The sequence below is a fragment of the Heloderma suspectum genome, chromosome 5 (genome assembly GCF_057233095.1).
Source record: "Heloderma suspectum isolate Gila_16-S chromosome 5, 16-S_ref, whole genome shotgun sequence".
Classification (NCBI taxonomy): domain Eukaryota; kingdom Metazoa; phylum Chordata; class Lepidosauria; order Squamata; family Helodermatidae; genus Heloderma; species Heloderma suspectum.
In genome coordinates, this window is record NC_139462.1 from 198308598 (window position 1) to 198336425 (window position 27828).

Sequence of the window (27828 nt, forward strand, 5' to 3'; positions counted from 1 at the left end):
CACAGCAGAAAAACCAAATGTAACGGACTTGGACACTGATGCAGTTTTCTCAACAAACTAAGCTCTCATGTGGTTTAATTCCTAAGGAAAAATGCAGCACTACAGCAATATACTACATATACGTGACTGAAAGAATTGGGAATGTTTCAACTTAAACAGACATTCATGACTAAACTTCTCCTACTGACTCCTTCCTGTTAGCCACAAAGACACGTTTGACTGAAATTCAAAATGGGCCAGACCAGAGGAAAACTCTTGATGTCTAAACCTTAGCTGCAGCCTTTTTTTTTTTTACTCAGCAGCTTCTGTACAGAACATTCAAATTCATACACAGATTACTCTTTCTAAATTCTTCATAGATAAATTGGGGGTCCCCCTCCCGACTTACCAATATGACTCTTAGCATAAACGGTTCAGACTAAAAATATACATCTACAAGCTTTTGTAAGAATATACATTCATAACAACTTCATTTTATATTTCTTCTTTTATCTTATCTTGCTTCAATAGATACATTATTTTGACTAACAAATAATTGCTTAACTTCAGATATTTTGGTGCACCCACATAAATTATTAATATGACCCTTAAACAAAATGGAATCCTAGAGTTTGTGTGCCTAATATCTTCTCCTCACCCAGGCCATCCAGCCTTGTGGGTTGATGAGGTCTGAGATGGTCTCCTCCACCTATATCCTTCAACTATGCCAGACAATTGTCCTCCTAGTTTAGGTCTGAATATACACTTCCACTCATATATATTTTAGGACTGAGTCATCTGTTGGTAACTAGGAAGTGATTGGAAAAAATGCTTTTATGTACATAAGAACATAAGACGAGCCATCCTGGCTCAGACCAAGGATCCATCTAGTCCAGCATTCTGTTCACACAGTGGCCAACCAGCTGCCCACAGGAAACCCACAAGCAGGACATGGGCACCCTCCTGCCCATGTTCCCCAGCAACTGGTGTACATGGGCTTACTGCCTGTGACACTGGAGGTAGCACATAGCCATCATGACTAGTAGACATTGATAGCCTTCTCCTCCAGGAATTTGTCCAATCCCCTTTTAAAGCCATCCAAATTGGTGGCCATCACCACGTCTTGTGGTAGTGAATGCCATAGTTTTAACTATGCATTGTGTGAAGAATTACTTCCTTTATCTGTCCTGAACCACCCACATGGGATGACCCTGGGTTCTAGTATTGTGAAAGAGGGAGAAAATCTCTGCATAGTTTTGTAGTCCTCTATCATGTCTCCCCCTACTTGCCTTTTTTCCAAGCTAAACAATCCCAGCTGTTGTAACCTTCTCTCATAGGGGAGATGCTCCAGCCCCTTGATCATTTTAGTTGCCCCTCTCTGCCTTAATTAGGTCTCTGCATGGATCACAGCTCATGTGAAGTACATGTTCCCACATTCCTCCCTTGCAGGTGCCCACCCCAGGTTCCTGTCTGGTTGTGAAAATGTCCTATTCAAACACCCAGATATCAAAGCCAGGAAACTGAACCCAGATGTTAACCTAATGATATTATTACACAGTGACTGAATTTCCCTTTGGGAAGGAAATGATAAAAAAAAATACTTACTATAAAACATGATAAAAATATTTTCTGTACTTATCCACAAAACCAAAGGTTTAATAGATGTGCAAAGTGATTTTTTTTTTACTTAAATGGAAGTATTGTATCACTGAATGAGAATTTCCAAACATTTACTGAAATGTCCCCATTAAAAGAATGCTGGGGTTGTTGAGATACAGGGGCACTTTAAATCGATTTAATGCATTCTTTGAGAACAGAGGGCGAGAGAGGTCTGGTTTTGCTGCCCTTATAGAAGGGAATTTGCCGTTTGTTGCAACAAAGCAGGAGATGCTCCTTAAAAACCAGACTCAGATGGAGACATGAAAATATAACAAAAGATAGGAAAACATACATGAACTTTAGTATATTTCAGGAGCTTACATCGCACTGCAAAAATGTTGTAAGGGGTTCTAAGGCAAAGGAATATTTGGGTCTGAATTGCTTGGCTGTCTGTACAAGCTAGCTTAGGACGGGACTTCAGGGGATGAATCACATACACCAGTTCGGTCACAGCTCCTTGTGTAGTCATTTTTGGAAACCAAGAGAAAAGGGGGGAGAGTTCTAGTTTCTTTTCTTTTTTATAGCCTACAGAGGTCTCGAAGTTCCCTTGGAAAGTACATACAATGTCTGCCTACCGGAGTCATAGTTGCTTGGAAACTGTACAACAAATAGAAAGACCAAGAAACATATGTTTCGGTGGTTGCCACATCTTCCTCAGGCTGAGCTCTTTATAACAGCAGATTGTGCAAAATTGTGATTAGAAAGACCTTTGACCTATTATAGTAAAAGACTGACAGCTAATAGTGACTCCAGCTGCATTTGCACACAATGTTATAGGAGTGGTTTTCAGCTGTGCACAGGCTTTGAGCTCTTCTTAATTTATGCATGGCTGTAGCACTTCAGCAAATCTAACACTGGTATATGGAAGGAAACTTGTTCTCTGAGTACTCCTGCCCTGCCCTGCCCTGCCCTTCCTCCACCTCCTCCTCCTGGGAAAGTAACACCTTGCAGCTGAATGCTGGAAGTGGTGTGAACTCCTGTCCCAGAGTCAAAACAGATATGGTGTTAGATGTGGGAATGCATTTAATGTGCCTGTTTTTCTTTTTCTTTTAACAATAGGAACTGCAGGGGTCCCAAGTGGGATTAGGGAAGGTTTTTTTTTAATCTTTTCCTTCTGCATTGTAGTCCTTGAAGATCAACACCTGAAGCTGCCATTAGCATTGGCATAGTAGGGGGGGGGGCTGCAGAGGAGGGGAAAGGGTTAAACCATCCTAGGGTGGTCAGGTGTCCTCTTTTCAGAGGACAGTCCTCTCTGTTTGAAGGGCTGCTGAGTCCAAGTCTGGTAGATAAATAACCATAAGAACTGTTGCCAATCAACAGTTAGTACCTGGACAACAGACTGAACAGGCAGGCAAACCACAGTTCATCTGGTCGTCTGCACTATGCCGAGATATACTGTATTTCTATTAAAATTATAATTATTTCTAAATTTGCATTCCTACATATACATTAGCATATGCAATTTTTTTTATAAATTGCTGTCCTCTTTTATCCTCTTTTTCAGTGATATATTTTCTCTTTTGGGGGAGGGGGCAATTCATAAGCAGCCACCCACACACCGTGCACTAAGTGGGACCCCTGTGGCCACGCTTGTTAGATGAACAAAATCCCAGATACATGAAGTCATGGTTAGGCAACTTTGTAAAGCCGTGGACACATTTTGGAATTTGAGAAACTTTCCTGGGCACTACCACAAAATGGCTGCCACGGAAGCCATTTCACAGCAATCCCAGCTGCTGGTTAGAAAACGTGTTTGTTTTTATTATTTTTAAGTGGGATGGTGAGAGTACTTTGGCAGGCATCAAGAAAGGTGCCTGGGAGAACACTGGCGTGTCATTCAAAAATAAATTAATAAAATAATAAATAAAAATTAATTTTCAGCAGAGAAACATTTCTCAAAAATTAGAGTAAGCTGAAAAGGTACAATCAAAGAAGGCCAAATGCTTTCATGGAGGTCATTTTTAAAGCCACTGCAGCAATGGCTCAAATAAAACATAGACTACAGGTTATAAAAATGCACCAAAAAAAGACCAAAAGAATGCAAGGGTGGTCAAAACTGCATAGTCACGGAGGCTAAGCAAGGGGTTTCTTCTGAAAACTGAAAAGCGTGCCCCAAATGAAGGGAAACTTAAAAAGAACACAATGACAAACTAAATCAACCATGACAATAAAGCAAGGAATTTGAGGAGCAAAATGTCTAAAGATATTTAAAAGTCTTCTGTTCAGGCTTACAAAACTGCTTCCTGGTGGCAGCCAAGAATAATAGCACACTCTAGCCAGGAAATCCCAATCGGTGTAGACGCTGGATGTGAAAAGGAGCAGGGGAAGGGGCCCCAAGGAGCAAAAACAAGACCCCTAAATGGAGCATTAGAATGTTATTCAGTTCTTTATTTGAATTTCATTTAGAGCTCGGGATTGCTGTCAGGCGCATGAGGCCTACCTCCAGTGCCTTTACAGCACACCACAAAACCCGCTCCAAGTTACATAATTTGGGATCCAGACAGTAAACACAGGCTAAGCTGGGGATGGTGAGGTAGTCAAGTTCCCTGGAAATCTATATCTATATTTAATGGGCTTGTTGCAGCTTCACAGAGCGTGAAATGCTGGGGTTGGGGTTGGGGTCAGAACAAGGAGAAAGCTACCACTGAGATTAAAGAATTTAGAAAAAGGCAAGGGTGTCTAAATAATAGGAACTGCTCTCGCCAACTAGGCAGAGTTTAGAAACGATTTAGAACTTCAAGTAAAGAAAAGATACGCTAACACTGCAGCTTCTCTGAGGAGGGTGATGTCATCTGTCTACACAGAAAAAAGGCACTCCCCCCTTTCCCTTCCTTTGTGGGACTCTCTGAGATTACATCACCTCACAGTCCTGAGATCTAACTCCTGTTGTTCAATAACACTCCCCCCGTTCCCACTGGGTTGCAGCTGAAATGCTCTCTTCCTTCACATAAGCCACTCTCTACTAATGCTGATGGGGCCCCCAACAGCCTCTACTCTGAATTCTGAACTCCTCAAACATCTAGCCAGAGGGAATGTCCTTTGGGAGATGCCAAATAACCTCCGTCTGTAAGCCTGAGCTGAGGAGGAACTCCGATGTGAATGTTATGTGGCCAGCAACCCACACCAGGGCCCCAGGAACAGATTCCAGCCACCTCACCATGCTGTCAGAAACTGAATAGTGTGAACTGATTAAGCAGACAGGGCAACTGTGGCTCTTTAATTATTTTCCCAGCCCCACACATTCTCTGGAGGGATACACAATGCCGCAAGTTTTAATCTGCCTGCAGTGTTTTGTTGCTGCTGTTAAACAGGTCAAGCAACAAAGCCGCATTTTGCAGCCATGTTTCTGAAGATGCAAAAAAGGGCAAACATAACTTATGTTAACACGGTGATTAATGCACCGAACTATTAAGCATTACATGCGTGTTTGGTTGACAGGGTGCACGGCATCCCATGGTGCACAGGGGCATAGAGATGCTAATGGCTTTAGAAGCAATAGTGTAGTATGCATGTCAGGTTAAAAAGGGGTATGTGTAAAATAAACAACACACACCTACTTCCCACAGGGTCTAGAATTGGGAAGGAACAAAGCAGTACTATGATAAACTGGAGAGGGTTCAGAGGAGGGCAACAAAGATGATCAGGGGACTGGACACAAAGCCCTATGAAGAGAGACTGAAAGAACTGGGCATGTTTAGCCTTGAGAAGAGAAGACTGAGGGGAGATATGATAGCACTCTTCAAGTACTTGAAAGGTTGTCACAGAGAAGAAGGCCAGGATCTCTTTTTGATCATCCCCGTGTGCAGGACACGGAATAATGGGCTCAAGTTACAGGAAGCCAGATTCCGGCTGAACATCAGGAAAAACTTCCTGACTGTTAGAGCAATATGACAATGGAACCAATTACCTAGGGAGGTGGTGGGCTCTCCCACACTGGAGGCATTCAAGACGAGGCTGGACAGCCATCTGTCAGGGATGCTCTGACTTGGATTCCTGCATTGAGCAGGGGGTTGGACTTGATGGCCTTGTAGGCCCCTTCCAACCCTACTATTCTATGATTCTATGGTTCTATGATTCTATGATTCTATGATGGGAAATGGCATTAGACTTGCCCGTCAGAGCAAGACTTTCTCCTTGTACCAAGATCTTAATGGTACCAGGATCCTCCTAAGGAAAGCCAGCCACCCTACCACCACCCCCTGCCACACAGTTCACTGACAGCAGTCTGATGTGCAGATACTAGCAAATGACAATATTTATCTCCATGCTGAGCATAGCTTTGCCTACTGATTGCTAAGCACAATAATGCTGCTAAGGACACAACAGCAGCACCACACTGGAACGGAAGTTTGACTTTTTAAAGTTTCAGTAACGTTCAAGGGAGGGAGGAAGTACTTTTCACCTTGCTCCAACACCTGTTGGAATTTCCTCATCTTCTTTTCAAAGCATGGGTGTAAATGCCTGTTTGTTCCTCCCCACTTTGGAATCCTTAAATGCACAGGAATCTGAGTTGGCAGTCTGAGTTCCCCCAAACCCTATAAGGTTAGCTGTAAAGGTTGTGATTATCCAACATTACACTGGGAAGTTTATGGGTGAGCAAAGTTCTGAAGCTGGGAGCTGTCAGGAGCGCCCTAGCGGCCTCTTTCAGTACACTCCAATAGCCAACTCAAGACACAGACGAAAGGATTCTTTTCAAGGCTTTAATCCTTTTACAGCTTAATGACTCTTTCAGAAGCTAATCACCCACGACTAAACAATGAACAGCAGAGTAGCCTATGCTCCGGGTAGGCAGTTGGTCCCCATTTGAAGGAGAATTACTTGCAGACCCTGAACTTATGGGCTAGGGAGAGATCCTCCCTCTTTCCCTTGGGTCCACGGGATGCGGCCATTGCTTGCGTACCAAATGGATGCTACGTCTCCTTTCCGCGCCCTCCATCGCTCGTCGCTCCCTGCATCTGCGTCGAGCATCTAGGAAGCCCCCCTCCTGCACTTTCTCGCTGCCAGGGTCACTATCTATCTCAGGAATGCCGGCAGGAGGAATCTCTGCCAGCTGCTGTGCCTGTGAGGGATGAACTGGCTCCTCTCCCACGGATTGCTGATCCTCCTCAGAATCAGAACTGCTCTGGGGTTCTATCGGCTCAGTTTCTACCCTGACAGGAGCCTCCCACATTCAAATAAAATGCAGTATCTATCTACTACACAGCACTATTTCAAGTGTGGCCCCATACTAAGTACATTTACTTAGACATAAGTCCCACAAAGTCAATGGGACCCACTCCCTAGTAAATAGATTTAGGGCGCAATCCTATGCAGATCGGCGGCCACCTCTGAACTCGGAGGCGACCGCCTATCCAATGCAAGGCAGGAGAAGCATGGAGGGGATGGTTCCCTCCGTGCTTCTCCTGCCCTGCATTTGCGGCTAGACAGCCGATTGCAGCTGTCTAGCCGCAGGATCACGGAGTGGGGAAGGAGGCTGCTGGACGACACATAGGATGTGTCATACTGGCATTTCTGCTTTCCCCGCTCTGGAATGCCCCATTTTGGCCACTCTGCGCTCCTCTTGCAAGCACGGAGCCTGGGGCTGTTCTGCGTTGCCTGCAAGGCAGCATGGGAGGGGGAAAGGTCGGTTCTCCGGGAACCAACCTCGGAGGGCGGGCTCTGAGGTTGGTTCCTGCAACACCAGGTATCCCATGGCTGTCTAGCCACTGACTAGTGGCCATAGGATTGCTCCCTCCTGCTGCAATCCAATTTGCATTTGAAAATAATGGGATGATTTGCACCACCTAACAGCCCACTCTTATTCATATTTACCCATAATTAATTCCTGTTGAGTTCAGCATGGAGTATTCTAAAGTAAATGCAATAGAATTTTAGTAAATCTCATGGATCTCAGTGCAACCTACATTCAAATGAACATACATCAGGCTGTCCACCTCTTAGGTCCCTCCTAACAAATATTTCTAGCATTCTGAGACTGCTCTAGTTTAACGAGTAATCTTTCATAACAACAAAATGAAAGAAAATCTAGGTGACTTACCATTTATATGCCATAGCATCTGAAATCCAGTAGATTCGTCTATTTTATCAGAGTAAAACACCACATGAAGACTGGAACTCAGGGTACCTCCAGATGGAAGATCAGTGTTGCCACAGAAAGTGCCTATCAGGCTGGACTGGGCATTGGGGCCATCATAAAGCTGCAAGCAAGCATAAGGAAATATAATAGAAAGGGATCCATTATTTATTGCTGATTTTTCAAAAGCTGGACATATAAAAGTAGTAGTGATTATCTACATAGTATCTGAGAGGTATTATCCAAGTGTGTTACAATAAAAAGGGCTAATTTTAATAGAACGCTACTCCAGTAGTGGTCTCTATGCAGCGTGGTGAACACACCAAATAAGATCATCAAAGCCTGTCATGGACCCAAACCCTGAACCCTCATCGTCAGAGGATTCCAACCCCTTGTCCTCTGAGGAGGCTCCAGAGTTGCTGGTTCAGAGAGACTTGACCACAGAGAGTCTTCACAAGTTTTCCTCCTCCCCAGGACCCAGTTCACCAGAAAGACCCCAAGCATTGGCTCCCCGACATCCAGAGGCAGATGCATTGCCATCTTCAAACTCAGAAGACTCCAGCCATGAGGACACTAGTATACCCCAGCCACTTCCACATCAGCACAGCCTGAGATGACTAGAACAGGCCAGGCCCCTTTAGGAGACCAAGCTTCAGTCAATGTAGAGGTGGGGCCAAAAAGCTTAAAGGCTGCTACATTTCTATTTGATTTCTAGAGAAACGTGCAGACAACCTTGTTGAGCTTCCAGCCCCAGCATCACCTGGAACTTTCCATGGTACTGATCTTTTTCTGTCTTTTTTCCTGAGAAACCTGCCCCAACCTGCCCCTGTTCAAGATCTAATCCCTAGCAGAACCCTGCAACATCACAGAGCATCATCAGAACTCACGGCCTGAAATGGTACAGTGCCATGATGGATCAAACCAATTGCACACCTCACTGAGCATTCTGCCTTCTAAAAATGTCTATGCAGAGAAGTTTACAAAAGTCTTGATGATGATATCCATCCAGTGTTAATTCCCACTCTAGAGTGATCAGGAAGATGCTATCTTGAACATGGAGGTTCCATTTTTGGCTAGAATTAACCAACTTAAATAACCATGAACCAATGTAAATTCCATTTGTGTATCTTATGATTTATCCATTATAAAAGTCTGATGACTTATAAAAGTCATATGCCCAACAGTAGTGAGTTCTAAGCATAATAAATTTAAGCATAAATTTAGTGAAGAAGTAGTTGTGTCTGCCACATTAGGACTGTCCTGCAGAATCAGATCAAAGATCTGTGTAGCTACTCTGAGGGGAGATCATTCCACAGGATGGGCACCACTGCGAAGAAGGCATGTCTCTGCCTCGTTGCCAAATGGAAATCTGTAGACTGTGGCATAGGCACCAGGACCTCCCCTGAATATTGTAATGGCCTGGGTAGTTGGTTCCTTGAGGTAATCTGGTCCTGAGTTGTATAGGGACTTGCATACTAATAGCAACACCTTAAACTTAACTCAGTAGCAGATGGCAGCCAGTGTAGAACATTTAGCACAAGTGTAAATGTGTGCGGTAAGGCATCTCAGTCAATAATCTTCCACGGCATTCTGCAGTGGCTGCAGCTTCCAAAGTAATTCTTATATTATATTATATGTAAGCTGCTCTGGGAGCCTTTTTGGCTGAGGAGCAGGATAAAAATACTTGATTTTTTTTTAAGCTCTAAATATAAGAATTTCAGCTGAAACATCTTCTGGGTTTTCTTCCTGTTAGCTTATAGTGCTGAGGTAAGATGGGAGCATACATTTCACAAACATTTTCTCCCTTGCTGCAGAACATTCCTTTCCCCTTTTTGTGATTTTTGCAAAAGTATTCTCAAGGGGACACATGTCTCAGTGGGGAGGGAGGAGAAATCAGGCCAACGTTCCTGTGCTTGATCCAGCTAAGTGTACTTCCTGAGTTGCAGATACTAACCATCACTGATGAAGGTGAGAGCTGGAACATTGGATGGAAAAGAAGGAATATATATTTATCCATTCTGCCAATTGCTTTACTAAATCTATCTGTATCTATATCTACATCCATACATATATTGATCACTATAAGTAAACATGTAACAGCTGCAAAAACAACAGAAGTTGGTAGTTAATGGTCATACCCAGTCAATCTGGAAAAATAAATAAATCCCAGTTGCATGGTTCTTTCCTAAACTTGATTTCATAAAATGGGAGTGGTGTTGTTGTTGTTTTTTTAACCCCACAGACATTTAACTTTGCAGTTCTACACAATTCCTCTGAAAACAAACAGTCCATTTTTCAAATATACAAATAATGGTTGCCCTAGAAACCACTTCATGTCATACTGCTCCCAATTTGGTTCTCGGGGTGGGACATTATTCACAGGAAATTCAAATGAATATGATGAGACAGCTGTAACTGTTGGGGAGCGAAGTACCGTTATAGGCTTTTAGTAAAGCTGTTCAGCTTTGATAAAGGAACAGAACAGCTGTGTGTTTTCATGAAGAATTCAGAACATCTCAGGCATTTATTCAGTTCTCAGAAAAGCACAGCCAAGAATCAGCTCAACTGAACATAGTTCTGCTGTCATGATATCCATATTTCAAGTCATTTTTACATCTTGCCCAGGGTCTTTGATGGGTCTTTTATTTATTTATATCTCTATCTGGCACTGTATTTTAAATTTTTGCCTGCTAGCTTCTGTTTGGTAGTCTGTTTTTATATTGCAGTTTTAAAGTTTACACTTTTATATTGTATTTTATCATATGTATTTTATTGTTTCATATTTTATGGTTTTAGTTGCTATGAACTGCCCAGAGAGTTCCAGCTATTGGGAGGTATAAAAATAAATAAATACATAAATACATAAATAAATATCAAAGTAGGAAAAATAACATTTCTGTATTGCTATAGTTCAGATAATTGAATGTGTATTCATTGCATGGTTAACCAAGGAGCTCAGAGCCCAGGCTTTTCTTTTAGTACCTTAGGTGGAAAATCCAAATGGTAACCCTCTCATGGTAAAACTATTCAGGGTGCAATCCGATTGGGACAGTTGGCAGCCTCTAAACTTGGAGGTGGATGACTATCCAATGCAGGGTGGGCAGAACACGGAGGGGATCCTCTCCTCTGTGCTCTGGCCACCCTGCATTTGCGGCTAGACAGCTGCTTTTGGCTGTCTACCTGGAGACTTCGGAGTGGGAGCGGGGAGCACATAGGAAGTGTCGTAATGATGCTTCTGCAGTCTCCTCCCTTCCCTGCTCCCAGGAACACCCTGTTTTCACCTGCTGTACACTGTATTACAAGTGTGGAGATGGGAAAGAACCACGCCACCTATGAGGTGGCAGCAGGGGAGGGGTGGGGAGTGCGGTTTCTGGGAACTGAGCTCAGAGCCTTGGCTGTCTAGACACTGTCAAATGGCCATAGGATTGCTCTCTTAATATCTGACATATTGCTGCCTGTTCTGTTTCCTGAGACAGCTGCCTCATGGTAAGACTAGCTCTGCCCAGAACAGTATAATAGGAATCCCACCTTTAAGGGTTAGCTAGAAGATAAAATTTCAGCATGTTGCAGGGATCTTATCATAACATCACAGGGCTAAGAAAAATGCCATCTACTGAAATTTACTCTTAAAGATGCACGAGCTCTGCTGTCCTTTGCATCTGGTCAACCATTTCGTCAGGGTTGGGCAATCATTTCAGGCTCAAGGGCCAAATTCAGTTCTGGAAAAGGTCTTTGGAGTGGGGGAGACATTCCAGAGCTGGGCAGGGCTAAAAGCAAATAGGGCGGGGCTACTTGTTGAGTTTGATAAGTCCATTCCTTGAACCAGGCCAGGACTTCTGAATGCCCTGAGCTAAGCACAGATAGTCCATGCTAGGATTTATACTAGACTAGCAAGGCAAGGGACAGTCTGCCTGTGGCTGTATACAAGGAAGGAACTCTAAAATAAACTATACAACTCTGTGAATCCAGATTCTTCCTTCCAAGAGTCCCTACTCTTGGAAGTGGGATCAAAGGGGCAGTGCCAAGGTCTTCGTTTTTAGCAATCCAATTTATTTACCAATTTACAGTAACAGTAGGATTAACAATTAGTTTTATTGAGCCATAGACTTTTATAATTGTTTGCCCCTAAATCCCTGCCCTGGTTCTGATGTCACAGCCAAACTACAGTTTGACCATCAGGTTCATGCCTCAGGTTTGAGCTCTTCTCTCTCCAATTCCCTTGCTGCAGGGCCAGCCCTACCAGTAGGCAGAGTGAGGCAAGTGCTTCAGGCAACAGATGCTAGGGGGCAGCAGTGGCAGCCCCCTAGCCATTTCTCCTGAGCCCCCTGGCCTTCCCCTCTCTTGGAGGTTAGAGCTGTGTGCGCCATGTGGCCAGCCCTGCACTCCCTAAGCTAGCCTGCAGCCCTTAGGCATGGCAGTGGACACTGTCCGATCACCAGTGTTGAAGTAAAATTCAGTTGCCATTCCAGTTTGCTTCTGTACATGGAATGGGGTGGGCACCATTGGGCCAGCCTTACCTCACCAACTTTCCAGTTTGTGATAGCTTTAATTCACTGTGATGTCCAAATCTGGCAAACTATGGTATATGCAAATCATAAGTTTCCCTTCAAACCAGAAGTAGAAACCCTAGGCAGTGAGTGTGGGAGTTGACAGGAGAAGGAAGGGAGCCTGTGAGTACCTGAGGCACAGCCCCAATGGCCAAACCATAATTTGGGCATGACATCTGAACAGGGCCACTGCATATATATTTGCTTCTTTACAGGTGTTCTGTGGCCAGATTAAGAGCCTATTTTTCCAGCAAACATTTGGTTTGTCCACTGTTTAAATGAAATATGTTTGGTTTTCTGGCTCCTGATTGTTTTAGCAAGTCAGGTGGTAGAGCCCACTACAAAAACTATTTATTCATCTAAGGTGAAAAGCAGGGGTGGGAAACTTCAGAAGGTCTGGGGCCCATTTTCACCATCCAGGCCTACACAGACCCCCAGGCTGCACCTCCCCTGTGACACTAAAATAAATACAATACAACAACAACAGCAGCAGCATCAAGAATGGCTATGGAGTGCCCTATACTAGCTATGGAGCACTAAATGGTCAAAAAGGATTTGATATGTTGCTTTAAAAAAAAAATTACAATGTTGGGGGTCAGTGGTGGAGGACACAGCGGTGGCCACATGCAGCAAACAGGTCGCATGTTGCCCACCCCTGGTGTAAAGGAATTTGGGGGGAAAGGTATAAGGTGGCCTTCCCCAACTTGGTGCTCTCCAGAGGTGTTGGACTGCACTGGCTAAGGGATGCTGGGAGCTGTAGTCAAACACCTCTGATATAAGGAGCAAAGACTGGTTTAAGGGGAAAAGATGGCCTTGCTCAACATTTCTAACAATTTGCCTGAAAGCAAAGAAAGCACATCCAGGCTACATATTTTTCCTGGCAATCCAATTTCTGGCAATCTAGTTTCCATAACACTGATCAACATCGGTAGGAATTTTCCATAGAGGAATTCAGTCATGTATTTTATTTTTTATTTTTTATTTTATTTATTTCATTTCTATATTGCCCAATAGCCAAAGCTCTCTGTAGGGACATTCCTGAAAAGGTAAGGCAGCAGAATGATAGTTGGAGATAAATCTGATTTTCTGTTTGAAAGTATGAACAGAAAGATGCCCACACCTTTACTACAGTGATGTTATTAGGCATGAGGAAGCTGATTTTCTCCTTTTTCTGCTTGCTATAGAGGAGAGACTGCTAATAGGAATGATGTTGCTAGTCCTTCTATTTGTTATTTATTTAAAATATGTAGAATCCTCCTCCTTTCCACCAATATTGGCCTCTATGGTGGTTTAATTTAACATGGTATCCATTACAAAACAACAACAACAACAACAGCAACAACACAGAAACAGCAGTCAAACTCCCCTTTAAATTCCTCAAATGATTTGCCTGAAGAGGTAGCCCTCATCAATACTTCGAATTTTACTGTAAACAAAATCCAGTGACAACCTAAAAATGTGCAAATCCAACCTAGGGATCAACAAATTGTGTAAAATCCATTCCATCTGTGTTTCACAGGTTGTTGGGCACCTTTCAGCCCATGATCAGAATCAGTTTTGTTTGTTTGTTTCCAAATTTGCTCAAATTCGCAATTGCTCAAATTTGCAAGTTTGAACACACAAAAATGTGCAAATTCTCCAAAATGCACATTTTCACGCTTTCACCTATGGAGGAAGTGCACATTTTTTTGCTGTTTTTTTTTTTAAAAAATGCATGTTTTTCCATGATGAAATTTGCACAAAATACGGGAAAGTTTAAAAATCAGTCTGCAAGTCTGCAGAATCTGCCTGACAGGAGAAATGCCATTCCTCTGCAGAATCTCTGAGTTGGAGTCATGAAAATCCAGACTCATTTGGTTCTGTTGTGGATTTCTCCAACACCCTTACTCCAACGTCCTGATACATTTTGCTAGTCTTATCAAAATCATTTGGGTTTTCTTTGAGGTTCATTCCTCGCTCCTTCAGCACCTTCTGCCTGAGGCAACTGCCTCACTCTGCCTAATGATAGGGCTGGCTCTGCTCCCAACATCAACATTAGGCATGATTTCAGCAGCAACTCTAATTGTCAGTGTTCTAGCTATATTTGATTGATTCTTTGCTTCCAACTGAAGTCCCCTGGTTTTTTTTTTACATTGCTCTAGATGACAACGTGCTAAGCAGACACTGCGGTGGGGGGGGTGTCAGTATTTTATTTTGTAAGTAACTTTGACTTTATTTTATAAAGGAAAGCAGGGTATAAATACTTAAATAAATGAAAATAAAACATATTTAAAAGCCACAGGCAGCTCGTAAGCTGTGGTTCAACCACTTTTTGCATAGGCTACAGTAGGGATGGCAGAGAATTCCACCATGGATTCCAGTGAGGCTGGATTCTTTAGAATCCAGCCCCCCGGAATCCGTGGCAGAACAGCCTCCTGCCCCCTGCCCCCCCCCACGGAATCCCCCGGGATGGAACTTACCTAGGGCGGATGTGGTGGATGCGGCGGCGGTGGTTCCGGCGGTGGCAGCAGCTCCGGCTCCAGCGGCGGCGGCATCTGGTCTCTTGGCTGGCTGCGGCTGGGCTGCTGCAGCCGCCATTGCCGTCCTTCAAGCTGTGATAGGCTACGTAAGAATTTACGTAGCCTATCACGATTAACCCCTAAAAAACCCACAAAAACCAGCATACGCAAATGGCGGCGGCTATGGCATCTGCCATTTGCGTTCTCTATTTTTCACCATTCTAGCCTACGTAAATATTTACATAGGCTAGAACGGCAAAAAAGAAAGAAACACAAATAGCGCCCACTACGCTAGTTGCGGTTCCCTTTTTTTCGACGTAATTGCCTATGTAAATATTTACGTATGCTAGAACGGCGAAAAATAGAGAATGCAAATGGTGGCCGCCGTAGCCGCCACCATTTGCGTACGCTGGTTGTTGGGGTTTTTTTTTTTTTAGGGATTAGCCATGATAGGCTACGTAAATTCTTACGTAGCCTATCATGGCTGCCTGGCTGGACACAAATGGCGGCCACTACGGTGGCCACCATTTGCGTCTGCAGCAGCCTATTCACAGCTGGAAATCCGGCTGCGGAAGGCCCTGGCCACAGAGTGGAGCTGGCCGTCAAGGATCCCAGGGGGAGGACCAGATCGCCTCCCCCCACGGCCAGGATTCCGGGGGGAGGGACAGAGCGCCCCCCCCCACCGTGAACAGAATCCGCGAACAGGTAAGTGACTTTTCGTACATCCCTAGGCTATGGGAGTATTTCAGAAAACTCTAGATATGATTCCTTCTTCTCTTTGAGATACAAAGTATGCTTTAAAGCAAAAGTGATGAGGAGCAAAACTGGAGAGCCAAAGGAACTCAGCAACATGAATTATTTATACATTCCTTTTCACTTTGAAGGAGGGAAACATCACTGCCTAAAAATGCAGGCTTCGTTTTGAAACCATGAGAGGACTTATCTGTGGTATTTCCTGCCAGGCTTCAACTGGGTACAGGGTTTTGCCCATGCAGTTCTTAAAAATAATAATAATGCTTGGCTTGGATTTGCTTTATACTGAGCACAGGTTTACCTAGCAGATCAATATCAGCTCTGTTATTTTTTAAGAATTAGCAGAATTTAATAGTTTTGTTTTTCACCCTCCTGTGAAAAAAAAGTCAATGAGCCAAGGTTAAGGAATGCCAGTTGACCATATTTCATAAATATTCCCAAGATATTTTTAACATGAAAATAAAGCCGTCCAATAAGTATACCCTGCCAAAGCAAACAGCAGACTGGAGGAACAGCAGATACCACTGCTCTGCAGGGGGTTGTGTAGGGTTTGGGGCATACATTATTAGCAACTGCTTTTCCTAAATCGGTATTTATTTAATGCATTTCTGCACCACACTTTGTGGATTTGAAGTACTCAATGGCAGTTTCCATTTCAAGGGCCCGGCTGCTACCATTTTTTTCTGGCTGTGCTCCTGTGCCCAGCTGTGTGACTGATAGAAATTCAACACGTCTTCCTCAGTCATTTCATCTCCATAACGAAATAGCCATAGCTGTTCATTTTTTGCATGGGTATTAAAGGCACAGGAGTCCTGCCACAAAAAAGGAAGAATTCACAACGCTACTAACCAGGACTTCGTCTTCCACTTCCTGTTGCACTGGAACAGAGATGGAGATATAATCCAAGCTTCTTTTATCATATTTATTTTCAGCTACATACATTTTGTTATGAAATAAAGATGCCATGAATGAAAGAGGAAAATTCCAAAAGACTTCCTCTCACTTCTGGAGGTAAACACATTAATGTAACCATATGAGTCTGTTACAGATGCCTGAGGATTTTGTCTGGCCCACATTTCCTCCTGGACTAATGTGGAGATTGGAACACAGTTATTCCTCGGATCTTGCATTTCTATGAATTTTATTCATATGCAGTTCTGGGCTCAAAAAATGCATTCAGTACATTTTTAAACAATTAAATACATTTAGGAATGTGTATTTTTAGAGAAAACACATTGAAAACTTGTATTTCAAAATGTATTTAAATATTTTTTTTTCTGCAATTGCAGGCGACTGCAGGAGAAAGGAGAGGAAGGGAAATATTGTGGAATGTGCAGTGTGGGATTTTGCCCTTAAGCAGGGCCAGCCCTCCCATTAGGCAGAGTGAGGCAGTTGCCTCAGGTGGCAGGTGAGGCACATGGAGCAGTGGAAAGGTGTTGGACAGAGATGGGTCTGCCATGCGCCCTGCTCTGCACTCTCTAAGTTAGCCTTCTAGTCCAATATAATGAGACTGCAATTAACTCAGAGCATTCTGGAATACTGGGCAGGAGTACAGAATGGATCAGTTTTACTGGAGCACATCTCCAGCGTTGAAGACCGATTCAACTGCTAGTCTAGTCAGCTTCCACACATGGACCAGAAAGAAGTGCCATCTTGCATTTTGCCTCAGGCAGCGAAATGTTTTGGGTCGTCCCTGCCTTTAAGCATCAAGTCTCTTATTTCTAAGGCTAACTACATGAGGACACCAGAGGTCCCATGTGTAAAAACAAAAATGGGAGCAACTGCATGAGATATGCCAATACTATCTTCACAGATGCCTGGTTGTACATGAGCAGTTTTCCTGAGGCACAGAAAAAGTCATGTTACTCTGACATTCGGGTGTGGCAGCTAAGTAGAATATGCAATTAAAAATAAACTATGATTCATTCTGGGTTTTGCATGTCTGAGAGTGACCCATCTTATGGTCCCATCTTGGAGCATTTGGAGCTATTAGTCATCTGAGGTTTATTATAATTAGAGGCCATCTTTCTCCTGCATCTTTTACATTACTACTGTGGTTTTAGTTCTGTTTTCAGACTGCCTGATAGAACATTTCTTAACCCATTTAAAGATCAGATGCATGAGCACTGGTACCCCAGCTTTTAGAAGGACAAATACCTTCCAGGTTTCCCAAACCGGGCCTGAAGCAATAAATCAGCCTTCCCCAACCTGGTGCCCATCAGATGTGTTGGACTGCAACTCCCATCATCCCTAGCCAGTACAGCCATTTTTATTTTATCTATTTATAAAGATTATCTGCTTTTAATTAGGAAATTATCCCAAGGCAGGGTATAGTGGTAGATCCAGATGTGATCTGGGGCCAAAGCAGATGTCACTGATGGAAACACCTATTTCCTCTGTGTCACAGAATTGCCCTCAATCTGCTTCAAATAATTGTATATATTGATTTATTTAAAATATTTACATGCTACTTTTTGGCCCCATATGGGGTCCCCAAAGCAGCTCACATACTTAATAAAATAGTAACAATGCAATCAGTTTGAAAGAACAAGTAGCTAACTTACTGAACAGAGCAACATCATAAACAAACTCTGGGGATCAGAAAACAACAAAACAACGTCTAAACTTCCTGAAAGCTAGAAGGAAAGAGCCCCCTGAGAGAGGGTGTTCCAGAGCAAAGGCACAATTGTCCCACGTACACACATAACACACCTCAGATAGTGGTGGGACGCAGAACAGAGACTCACGGGGAGATCTTAACAGGTAGACAGAATCATCTGTGAGCAGACAGTCCCTCAGATATCCTGGACCCAAACTTTAAAGGCAGCCATCAGCACTTTGAGTTGGGCTTGGAGACACACCACAAGACAATGCAGATTAAGTAGCAATGGAGTCACATGCTCTAAATTATGGGCCCCCATCAGCAGCCCGGCAGCAGTATTCAAAACCAGCTGTTGTTTCTGAACAATCTTCAAAAGGCAACTCCATGGTGTGTCAATAGTCCAATTTGGGTGAAACCAAAGCATGTGTGATAGTGGTCAGATCTGTCATTTTTCCCCTTTATCGGCCAAACAATATGCTTGACACTACCTTTTTTTTTTAGTGCATCTGGGAATTTCTGTTTCAAGGCCTTTTTGCAAAAGAACAGTGATAAAATTAGCTTCTGGCAAATTTCAATTTCTGTTCTGTAAATATTACTTTGGAGCACTATGTTCATATAGATATTACTCCCGTTGTAACTCATATCATTTTGATGTAATAGCTCCAAGATTGAATAGCTCCAATAGCTACAAAAACAATGCATTTGGTTGCAATATATCCAGAGAGCTATAATGGCTCATTAACTCTAGCACACCTTTCCATGCATCTGAACTCTGCTTCACATTTTACGAAGCAACTCAAGTATTTGCTGTGATAGACATATTTCCAAACACTGAGAGTCACATGACAGGAGCTGTGATCAGCCATCTTTTTGAGATGTACAGTTTTCCTTCACACGTCACGAATGTACTGCCATGTTACAAAGTTATGTGTTTTGTACATGGAAACACTGGTGTGAAGCAGCAGATAATTTAGTGGGCTTGTTTCAAGTTAAAAGGTTACCCCTTTCATAATTCCCAGTGGGAAGGAGAGTTCCTTGTTGATGCACCCTTGTTCCTTTTCTTGCTCATCCTGCTTACACATCGTATTGCAAAACAACAGGAAATCTTTTCTTCGTACCTTTACATTGTCACGTTCACAATTTGCTCCTCCTTTTGTGCTAAATGCTGTAAAACTGTAGTTGAGGGTGTTGCCAGTTGTAGTTTGGATGGTCCAGTTGCACTTTGCATCCGAAGGGTAGTTGTTAGGGTAGTTTAAACTCTCCAAGATGCCTTGGCTCCGGTTAGCGATTATTACTCCTTGGCAAACTTGAGAAAAACATTTTAAAGACATATTATGCTTCCTATAGTTTTCCATTCTAGATATTCAAAGCATCAGCTAGTACTAATAACTTCAACTAGCATTCATTTTCAGAGAAGAATCAGAGACAATTGCAGGGAAGAATTCCACCCACTCCCTGTCAAAACCTTCCTCTTCCCTTTCCCAATATCTTATTAAATGATGTTTTTTTTTTGGGGGGGGAAGTGTTTGTGGATATAGTGTGGACATCTAGTTCTGACCTAACATGTGAATAATGTGATTTCATGTCTGCTGGGGGGTGCAGGGGGGAGGCTGCTTAGGGCCTTTCCTCTTTCACAAGCTTCCTTTAAAGAAAAACAAACAGACGAAGTGACAGAAATAAGCACACACTGACTTAAAACTAACACCTGCTGTATCTCAGCCTCAAATAGATCACAGGCCAGTTCATCATAATTTCCCCATATATTAAATAGCTAGTTTAAGCAGAACCTCATAACAAGCTGGGTCTCATCAGATGCAATACCACCATTCAGTTCTTTTTGTTTTGTTTCTGACTTTTAAGAAAAAAAGAGAAAAACAGAGAAGGAATAAAATGGACATATCCTACACACAGACAATTAAAAGAGAGACCCAGGTTACAGATTGAGATTAAAGGTGTGTCTGAGAAATTAAATGGTTGTAGATTTCTGTCCTATGCTATTTGCAAATAAAAAGTATCTTCTAATCCAAGGGTGGGCAAGTTGTGGCCCTCCAAATGTTTTGTCCTACAACTTCCATGATCCCTCACCATTGGCTAAGCTAGCTAAGGCCAATGGGAGTTGTAGGCCAAAACATCTATAGACCCATAGATTAACCACCCCTAATCAATGGCTTGTAACTTTGTGGTTTGGACTGAACATCCTGAAAGAATGTGTGGTTTCTCCAAGGGAGAACATTTCAGAGTGTTGTGGGGGAGTTTAAAGCCACACATAAATGTGGGTACCAAGACATCTGAATAGCTCTCTTTTCTTTAGAGCTTTTATTTAGAGATCAGCAAAACTACTGAGTCAGTGAGACTTCTTGAGCCATGGTCAGATTAAGTCTCCAAGACATCAGCCATATATGTGGGCTTTCACAATATGATAACTCACAGAGTTGTCACAATAATAAAATGGGATGAGCTCCTGAACTCCTTAGAGAAGGAGAGGCCGGGGGCGGGGGAGGAGAAAGAGACTGAGAGAGAGAGAGATTGAGAGAGATCCTTCCTCACCTTGGATAGCTCCTTTAGAGTTCTGACTGGTTCTGACTGAAACCCGGAGCAGATTCTCCATCCCACTGACATTGGAGCCACCAGTCTCCACTGCTGACAGATATCTTTTTCCTATATACTACAGGTTTACATTTGCTTCTGGACCTTGCCATTACCCTATATCAGAGATGCAGAACCTCAGGCCCGGGGACTGAATCCGGCCCTCCTATGATCTCAATCCAGTCTTCAGGATTTCCCATTTTCAGATGGCCTACTCCCTGTCCCCCAACCACTAACTGTTTGGTAGTTCCCTGGCTTCTTTGCAGTTTTTATTCCATTCTCAAAGTTGAAATGCCTCCCCTAAGGCAGTAAGAGCTTTTAAGCTAAACTACACTGTTATTTTTAACCATGACCCTTTTTCCTTCAGCCTTTTTTTCCACCACTGGAATGCGGCCTGCAAAAGCTGCTCCGAAATAGAATTCGGCCCTCGGGTGGAAAGAGGTTCTGCCCCCCTGCACTACGTGTTAGTCTTCCCCAACTTGGTGCTCTCCAGAAGTTCTGGTCTACAGCTTCCAGCAGCCCCAGCCGGCATGGCCCATGGTCAGGAATACTGGGAGTCATAGTCCAAATCACCTGGAGAGGGCCAGTTTGGGAAAGGCAGCATATGTAGTCTCTACACTTCACTAAATTTCATGGAAGTGTGGGAGGAACCATTCCACATGGTCAGGAAAGGGTATAGCCAATATGTACACTCAGAGCTTGCTGGACCTGGTCACAGCATTCATGTCAATGACATCAAATTGCTTGTACTTACATTGCTTATAACGAGCAAGGAAGCCTCCACCTCTCAAAGAACTATCTGTCCTTAGTACTACATACAAACTGTCCCCAGTAGAGTGTATCGTGGGTGGTATTTGATTCCCGCAAAATTTGCCCAGCATCTTAGCACTGGAACTATTGCCATCATAGACCTGCAGTTATAAGGAAATATAATGATGTTGTTAAAAAAAAATAGTGCTGAGAGCTAAATTGATCATATGCAATTTTGGTTGAGGAAAGACATGTATCACAATGAAAATTCATTTGGTATTTCAGAAAGCATAGTTTCCCATGAGCATATGAAAAACACTGGGTAATCCTATGCACAATGACTCTGTGTAACCCTAACTGAATGCAGTGGGACTTACTTCCAAGTAGAAATGCCTAGGGTTGGATGAAGACATATCTAATTCAAGATACCATGAAATGTCTGATGTAGGGGGTAATCTGTTCCAGCATCCTGACACGATTGTTTGTTTGTTTGTTTGTTTGACTGCATTTCTATGCCACTTTTCTGCCCAAGAAATGCAGGGAAGTTAACACTTTGCAGAAAGTTGGTTTATTAATGCAGTAAGTAAATAAATAAGAGTGAAACCACACAATAGATTAAATACATGCTGTGTTGTTAACCATCTTTTTCTTTTTCTTTACTCACACAAAAGTGCGCAGAACCGTGATCCAGGTTGGGACCACTATGCATGGCGAAGGGAGATTTAAACATTCCCTCTCAGCTGTTTGTTTTCCAAAATCCCTTCTCCAGTGCAGAGGCTAAAAAAAGAAAAGGAAAAAAACCCTCCATTGGTTTAAACCAAACCTACCCATGCATGGTGGTTCCAGTCTGGATCGGAGGCCTACACACTTACTTGTGAGTAAAAGAAAGATAGGGTCAGCTGCTCAGTGTGCATGCTACATATTTAATGTATGTAGTTTGACCCTATGTTTCAGTGCAATCCTATACAGGTCTACTCAGAACTAAGTCCCATTAATTTCAGTGAGGCTTATTCAAAGCTAAGTGGGTATAGGATGGCTGCTTAAATGACTGCGTAAGTGAGTAAATAAATAAGTTACAGTATCAAGATGCAATCACTGCTGAAATGGAAACACCCCACAGCAGACATTTGATGGTATCTTGAATTAGGTGCACCAGTACCAATGTTCACCATCGATTTCAGGTGTTGCTAGGGATGTACAAAAGTCACTTACCTTTTCAAAGGGTGACGTTTGCGGTGGGGGGAGGCACTCTGTCCCTCCTCCCGAAATTCTCTCCGGCCGGTTCCACTCCGCAGAGATTCCGCAGAGCCGCCGGCCAGGGCTGCCCGCAGCTGGACATCTGGCCACTAGGCAGCCTGCAGGGACGCAAATGGCGGCTGCCGTAGCCGCTGCCATTTGCATCCACGGTTTTTTTCTTCTTTTTTGCCATGATAGGCTACGTAAATACTTACATAGCCTACCACGGCCTCCGCAGGGATGCAAATGCATTAGCTGTGATAGGCTATGTAATTATTTACGTAGCCTATCACGGCTATAATGAGGAAGCGAATGGCGGCCGCTATTCACAAAGCAGTGCGAATGGCAGCAGGTAAGTGCTCCATTTCGCACACCTTTCGGGGGGCGGGGGGCTTCATTCTGCCACGGATTTCGGGGGGCCGAATGCACTGGCATTCGGCCTCACCGAGATCTGTGGCAGAATTCTCTGACATCCCTAGGTGTTGCAACGCCCCAAACAGGTGATTCTGTCTCTACTATACTTTTGATGCATAACAACTACTGAACTTATAACTACTACTTTAACATATTAAAGCCTCAGAAGGAGTGTTGAGCAGAAATGAGAGCAAATACACACACACACACACACACACACTTTTTGGTGATCTTTGCATCCCTTTGTGAAAGGGTGTGAAACTATTCTCAAGACCATGAGGCAGGTGGAGAGGAATGTGTCTGTGTTGCTGAGGCAACCAGGCCACGTAGGGTGCATTCCTAAGGGGGTAGTCGGCCCCTCTGAACTCAGAGGTGGTCAACTATCCAATGCTGAGTGGGCAGAGTGTGTAGGGGATCTAGGGAGGTGGTGGGCTCTCCCACACTGGAGGCATTCAAGACGAGGCTGGACAGCCATCTGTCAGGGATGCTCTGACTTGGATGCCTGCATTGAGCAGGGGTTGGACTCAGTGGTCTTGTAGGCCCCTCTCAACCCTACTGTTCTGTGATTCTATGATTCTGTGATCTTCTCCTCCATGCTCTGGCTGCAGCTGCCCTGCATTTGCAGCTAGACAGCCAATTTCAGCTGTCTAACTGGGGCACCTCAGAGCAGGGGGGGTGGTGAGGCTGGATGGTGCAAAGGAAGTGTCATAACAGCACTTCCATGGTCCCCTCCCCTCCTCACCCCCAGGAATGCCCCCTTTTCAGCTGCTCTGCATTGCTCTTCCGAGCGCAGAGCTGGGGACAAACCACGCCTCCTAGGACGAGATGGGGGTGGGGGTGGGGAGTTGGATTTCTGGGGACTGAACAATCCTATGGCTGTCTAGACCCTGTCTAGCAGCCATAGGATTGTGCCCTTGGAGCTGTTTAATTGGGACTGGACAGGGATATGCATTCATGTCTTTGTGCACCACACAATGAAAGTCATGCAAAATTTGCAGCCAGCCAGGTTGGCATCCAAATGTAGATGGTTTCCTTCTACACAGAATTGCTTTCAATGAGGTACACATTTGGATGTGCACTTGAATGCAGGACCTTCTCCACATTCAGTCCCTACTTGTAAAACACTTACACGTGCAGTTCAGGAGGCAGAAAGTATAACGTCTTTTAAACATCTCCTGAAAACACACCTTTAAGTTTTCACACAGGCTTTTTCAGGGCTGTAACTGCTGCTGGATTTTTACTTTGGTTTTACATGGTACTTCTAAAGTTTAAAAACTTTCATTCATATTGTGTCTTGTCATGTTGTATTTTATGGTTTTAATTGTGAACTGCCCAGAGAGCCTCGGCTGTTGGGCAATATAAAAATGTAATAAACAAATAAACTAAAATAAATGATAATAATGTGTAAATGTAACTGGAGCTGTATTGGGTGTAAGTCTTGCCTGCAGCACTGGCAGACAATGAAGATGCCTGCACAGCATGGCAGTACAGGGAGAAAAGCCTTGTTGCCTAGGCAACAAGTATACTTCACCTCTCCCCCTACTTGCCATTCAGAATGAAGGCAATAGGAAGGCTTCCTTTGCTCTCAGCCTTGCTGTCTCATAGTCAAATCTGATTGGCTAGGTGGCACTGTGATGTAATTATGTGATACCTGATTTGCTGAGATAACACAGTGATGAAGGCCTTTCAAGTAAAAAAAAATGGTGTCCACTGAATAGCAGATCAGAGAGAGAATGGCTGAGAACCAAAAAGGTGTACAAAAAAACAGAAGAAATGTCTTTGTAGATCCTTTCACCTCCTCATGGCAACTTTCATCAAAACTCAAAAGATCTGGCATAGCCCTTATTCAAAGCATATTCTGGATAATGCTGGCTGTTCAAATATCCATTTATTATGCATTTTCAGGAACAATGGAAGTGGCCAGAATGTACCGCATTTTGATGATGATAAGGATGTTTTTATGGGCGTTCATGGGGCGGGGGGATTCTAATGTTCTGATTATTGAGAAAAATATTCCGGTCATTTATATAACATTTTGAATATGGATATCTGGCTGGACAATGGAGTTCTTTTTAGGCACTCTCTGCCTTTGTTCTTCTAATTCATTAAAACATTTTGCTAACAGCCTGAGGTTTAAGATTCCCCTATGAGGGAAGGTTACAACAGCTGGGATTGCTTAGCTTGGAGAAAAGGCAAGTAAGGGGAGACATGACAGAGGTGTACAAAACTATGTGTCAACTGGAGTATGTGGATAAGGAGACATTTATCTCCCCTCTCACAATGCTAGAACCCAGGGTCATCCTATGAAGCTGATTGGTGGGAAATTTATGACAGAAAGGAAGTACTTCTTTACACAGCGCATAGTTAAACTATGGAATTCACTACCACAAGATGTAGTGATGGCCACCAATTTGGATGGCTTTGAAAAGGGGTTAGACAAATTCCTGGAGAAGGCTATCAATGTCTACTAGTCATGATGGCTATGTGCTACCTCCAATATCAGAGGCAGTATGCCTATGTATACCAGTTACGGGGGAACATGGGCAGGAGGGTGCTGTTGTGCTCATCTCTTGCTGGTGGGTTGACAGCTGGTTGGCCACTGTGTGAACAGAATGCTGGACTAGATGGACCCTTGTTCTGATCCAGCATGGCTCTTCTTATGGTTCTTATGTTCTTATGGCTTCCATTCTAGGTCAGGCGGAAGCATTATCATTCTGTTACAAAACAGCTCTCTGTGGAAATTAAATTTAAAAGGTAGAATACAATCTAGAAATCCTTAGTGGAGAGGCAGGAAACATTTTTGTGTATACCTGTCCTTATGAGCCTGTGGACATGTGTTCACATGGAGAAATGTATAGTATAAACTGAGCAATCAAACCTGATGCTGTATTGAGAGAGTTAAGAAATTGGATTTTGCAGGTTGCTATATGCCCTGAAAGAAGGAAACTGAAAAATAAATTCAGGCACGCAGAAACATAAGCAGCTGTATAATGAGCCAGACCATCGGTCCATCTAGTCTAGTATTGTCAAAATTGACTGGCAGCAGCTTCCCAGGGTTTCAGGCAGGAATTTTTCCAGTCCTACCTGGAGAACTCAGGGATTGCACCTTCTTCACGCAACACATATGCTCTCCCACTGAGCTACAGTCCTTCCCAACTTCTGAGAACTGTTTGTCCCCTGGTCATTTGCTGTGTCGTCTGAGGCCAAGCAATGGGCCAATGGGGTATAGAGCTGGTGTCCAGAAAGAGCTATGAGTAGCAGCAATTCCTGCCATCACATCACATTTTCCTCAGCCATTGTGATCATAGGAAGTTTGCTACCTGCCATATCTGTGTCTAGAAGTTTCACACAATGCTCTTTTCTGCAGACTGCTAGACCTGGGGTGGTTTGGATTATTTCTGTGTAGAAAAAGGGTATTGTGTGAACTGGTCCTTAGTCAAGGATTATTCAATTGCTGTTGAATCTCTCTTTTTACATCTCTCTCATATTCCTAGAACAATTCTAGGGAACACCATTGTTCTAGCGATTATCAACCTTATCAACCTTATTGAGGGAGAACAAGCCACTCTACATACAGCAAGATAATCGAAGGCACATGTTGAATAAGTCTCTAGATGGAACTGATCAAACTGGATCTCAAATGGGCTTCCACGGCTTGACATCAGCAGCCAGTAGCATTCAGCATTGTGGTGGTAGGGCATAGGATAGTTGGGAGACATGAAGATTCCAGAAGTTGCTGCAAGGGTTCCGCCACAACCTGAAAACAAGCGCAAAGGAAACATAATCCAAACGCATTGATCGGCATCTGTTCTGCTCAACAGTGCATACCAAGCAAAAAGACTTCACTGCCGGGGAGAATTCCTCAGCAACATCTTGCATGCCCTAAGGAAAAGTTATAGTCTCCGACGATACAAATTCATCCTGATGGAGGTTCAATTACTATACACTAGGGCTGCAGTCTCCTTCCCCAACACTGAAACATCAGTCTCTTGCCCTCCTATCACATAACCTTCAGTTCAGAACCAGTTATTATCAAACTACCTGCACCTGGAGCAGGGCTGAGTAACGTACAGCGCTCAACCGAAATTCAAAAGCCCTCTGCAGATAATCAGACCTCAGGCAAGAGTGATCTGTCCCTGTGCAGACAGTCTGCTGGATTACCCCTGAGAGGGTGTCCCTGAGGGAACATGGCCCTCAACAGAAAAAAACAGATTCCCCACCCCTGGCCAAGAGTGTATCATGTTCTACAGTGGGTGTATCGTGGGAGAGAGTGCTACCACTGTGGCCTTGCTACTGTAAGGGCCCTGCTCCTTGTCCTCATCACCCGAAAGGAAGATGGACGTGGATCATGGCCTCTCCCACAGATCTCAATATACCGGGCAGAAGAGATTAATCTGAGAGACATTGACAACAAGATGGAGAAACGAATACCCTTCCTTTCTATCTGCCTAGCGGAGAAATAAACGTCTATGTTTTGCCTGCTGATTTTACCTGTTGACGTTCCATCCCAGTAAGCGGAGAATCCAGTGCTTGCAAAATATACATCACTTACAAATTTTATCCATAGCTGGTTACTATGGGAGATAGTAACTGGAGGCAACGATGAGCCACAGAATTTCCCAAGCAATGGTGATGTCTCATAACCTCCATCCCTGCAATCAGAAGCAACGCACATATATGGTTAAAACCATGAAAACCTTGGATCTCAAGTGAAAATGCATCTAGTAAGCA

At 43.6% G+C, this 27828-nt stretch overlaps 1 protein-coding gene across 2 annotated transcripts in view; it reads right to left on the reverse strand.

Annotated features, from left to right (window-relative positions):
• Positions 1 to 27828, reverse strand: part of CUBN (cubilin) — a 260102-nt gene that overhangs the window by 160422 nt on the left and 71852 nt on the right. For both annotated transcript variants that reach the window (XM_084860471.1, XM_084860472.1), the window contains exons 24-28: positions 27589 to 27749; positions 26673 to 26854; positions 21452 to 21608; positions 19230 to 19417; positions 7676 to 7835 (exon numbers count right to left, since the gene is read on the reverse strand). In XM_084860471.1, the coding sequence (XP_084716597.1) occupies positions 7676 to 7835; positions 19230 to 19417; positions 21452 to 21608; positions 26673 to 26854; positions 27589 to 27749 (848 nt within the window). The remainder of the gene's footprint in view (positions 1 to 7675; positions 7836 to 19229; positions 19418 to 21451; positions 21609 to 26672; positions 26855 to 27588; positions 27750 to 27828) is intronic.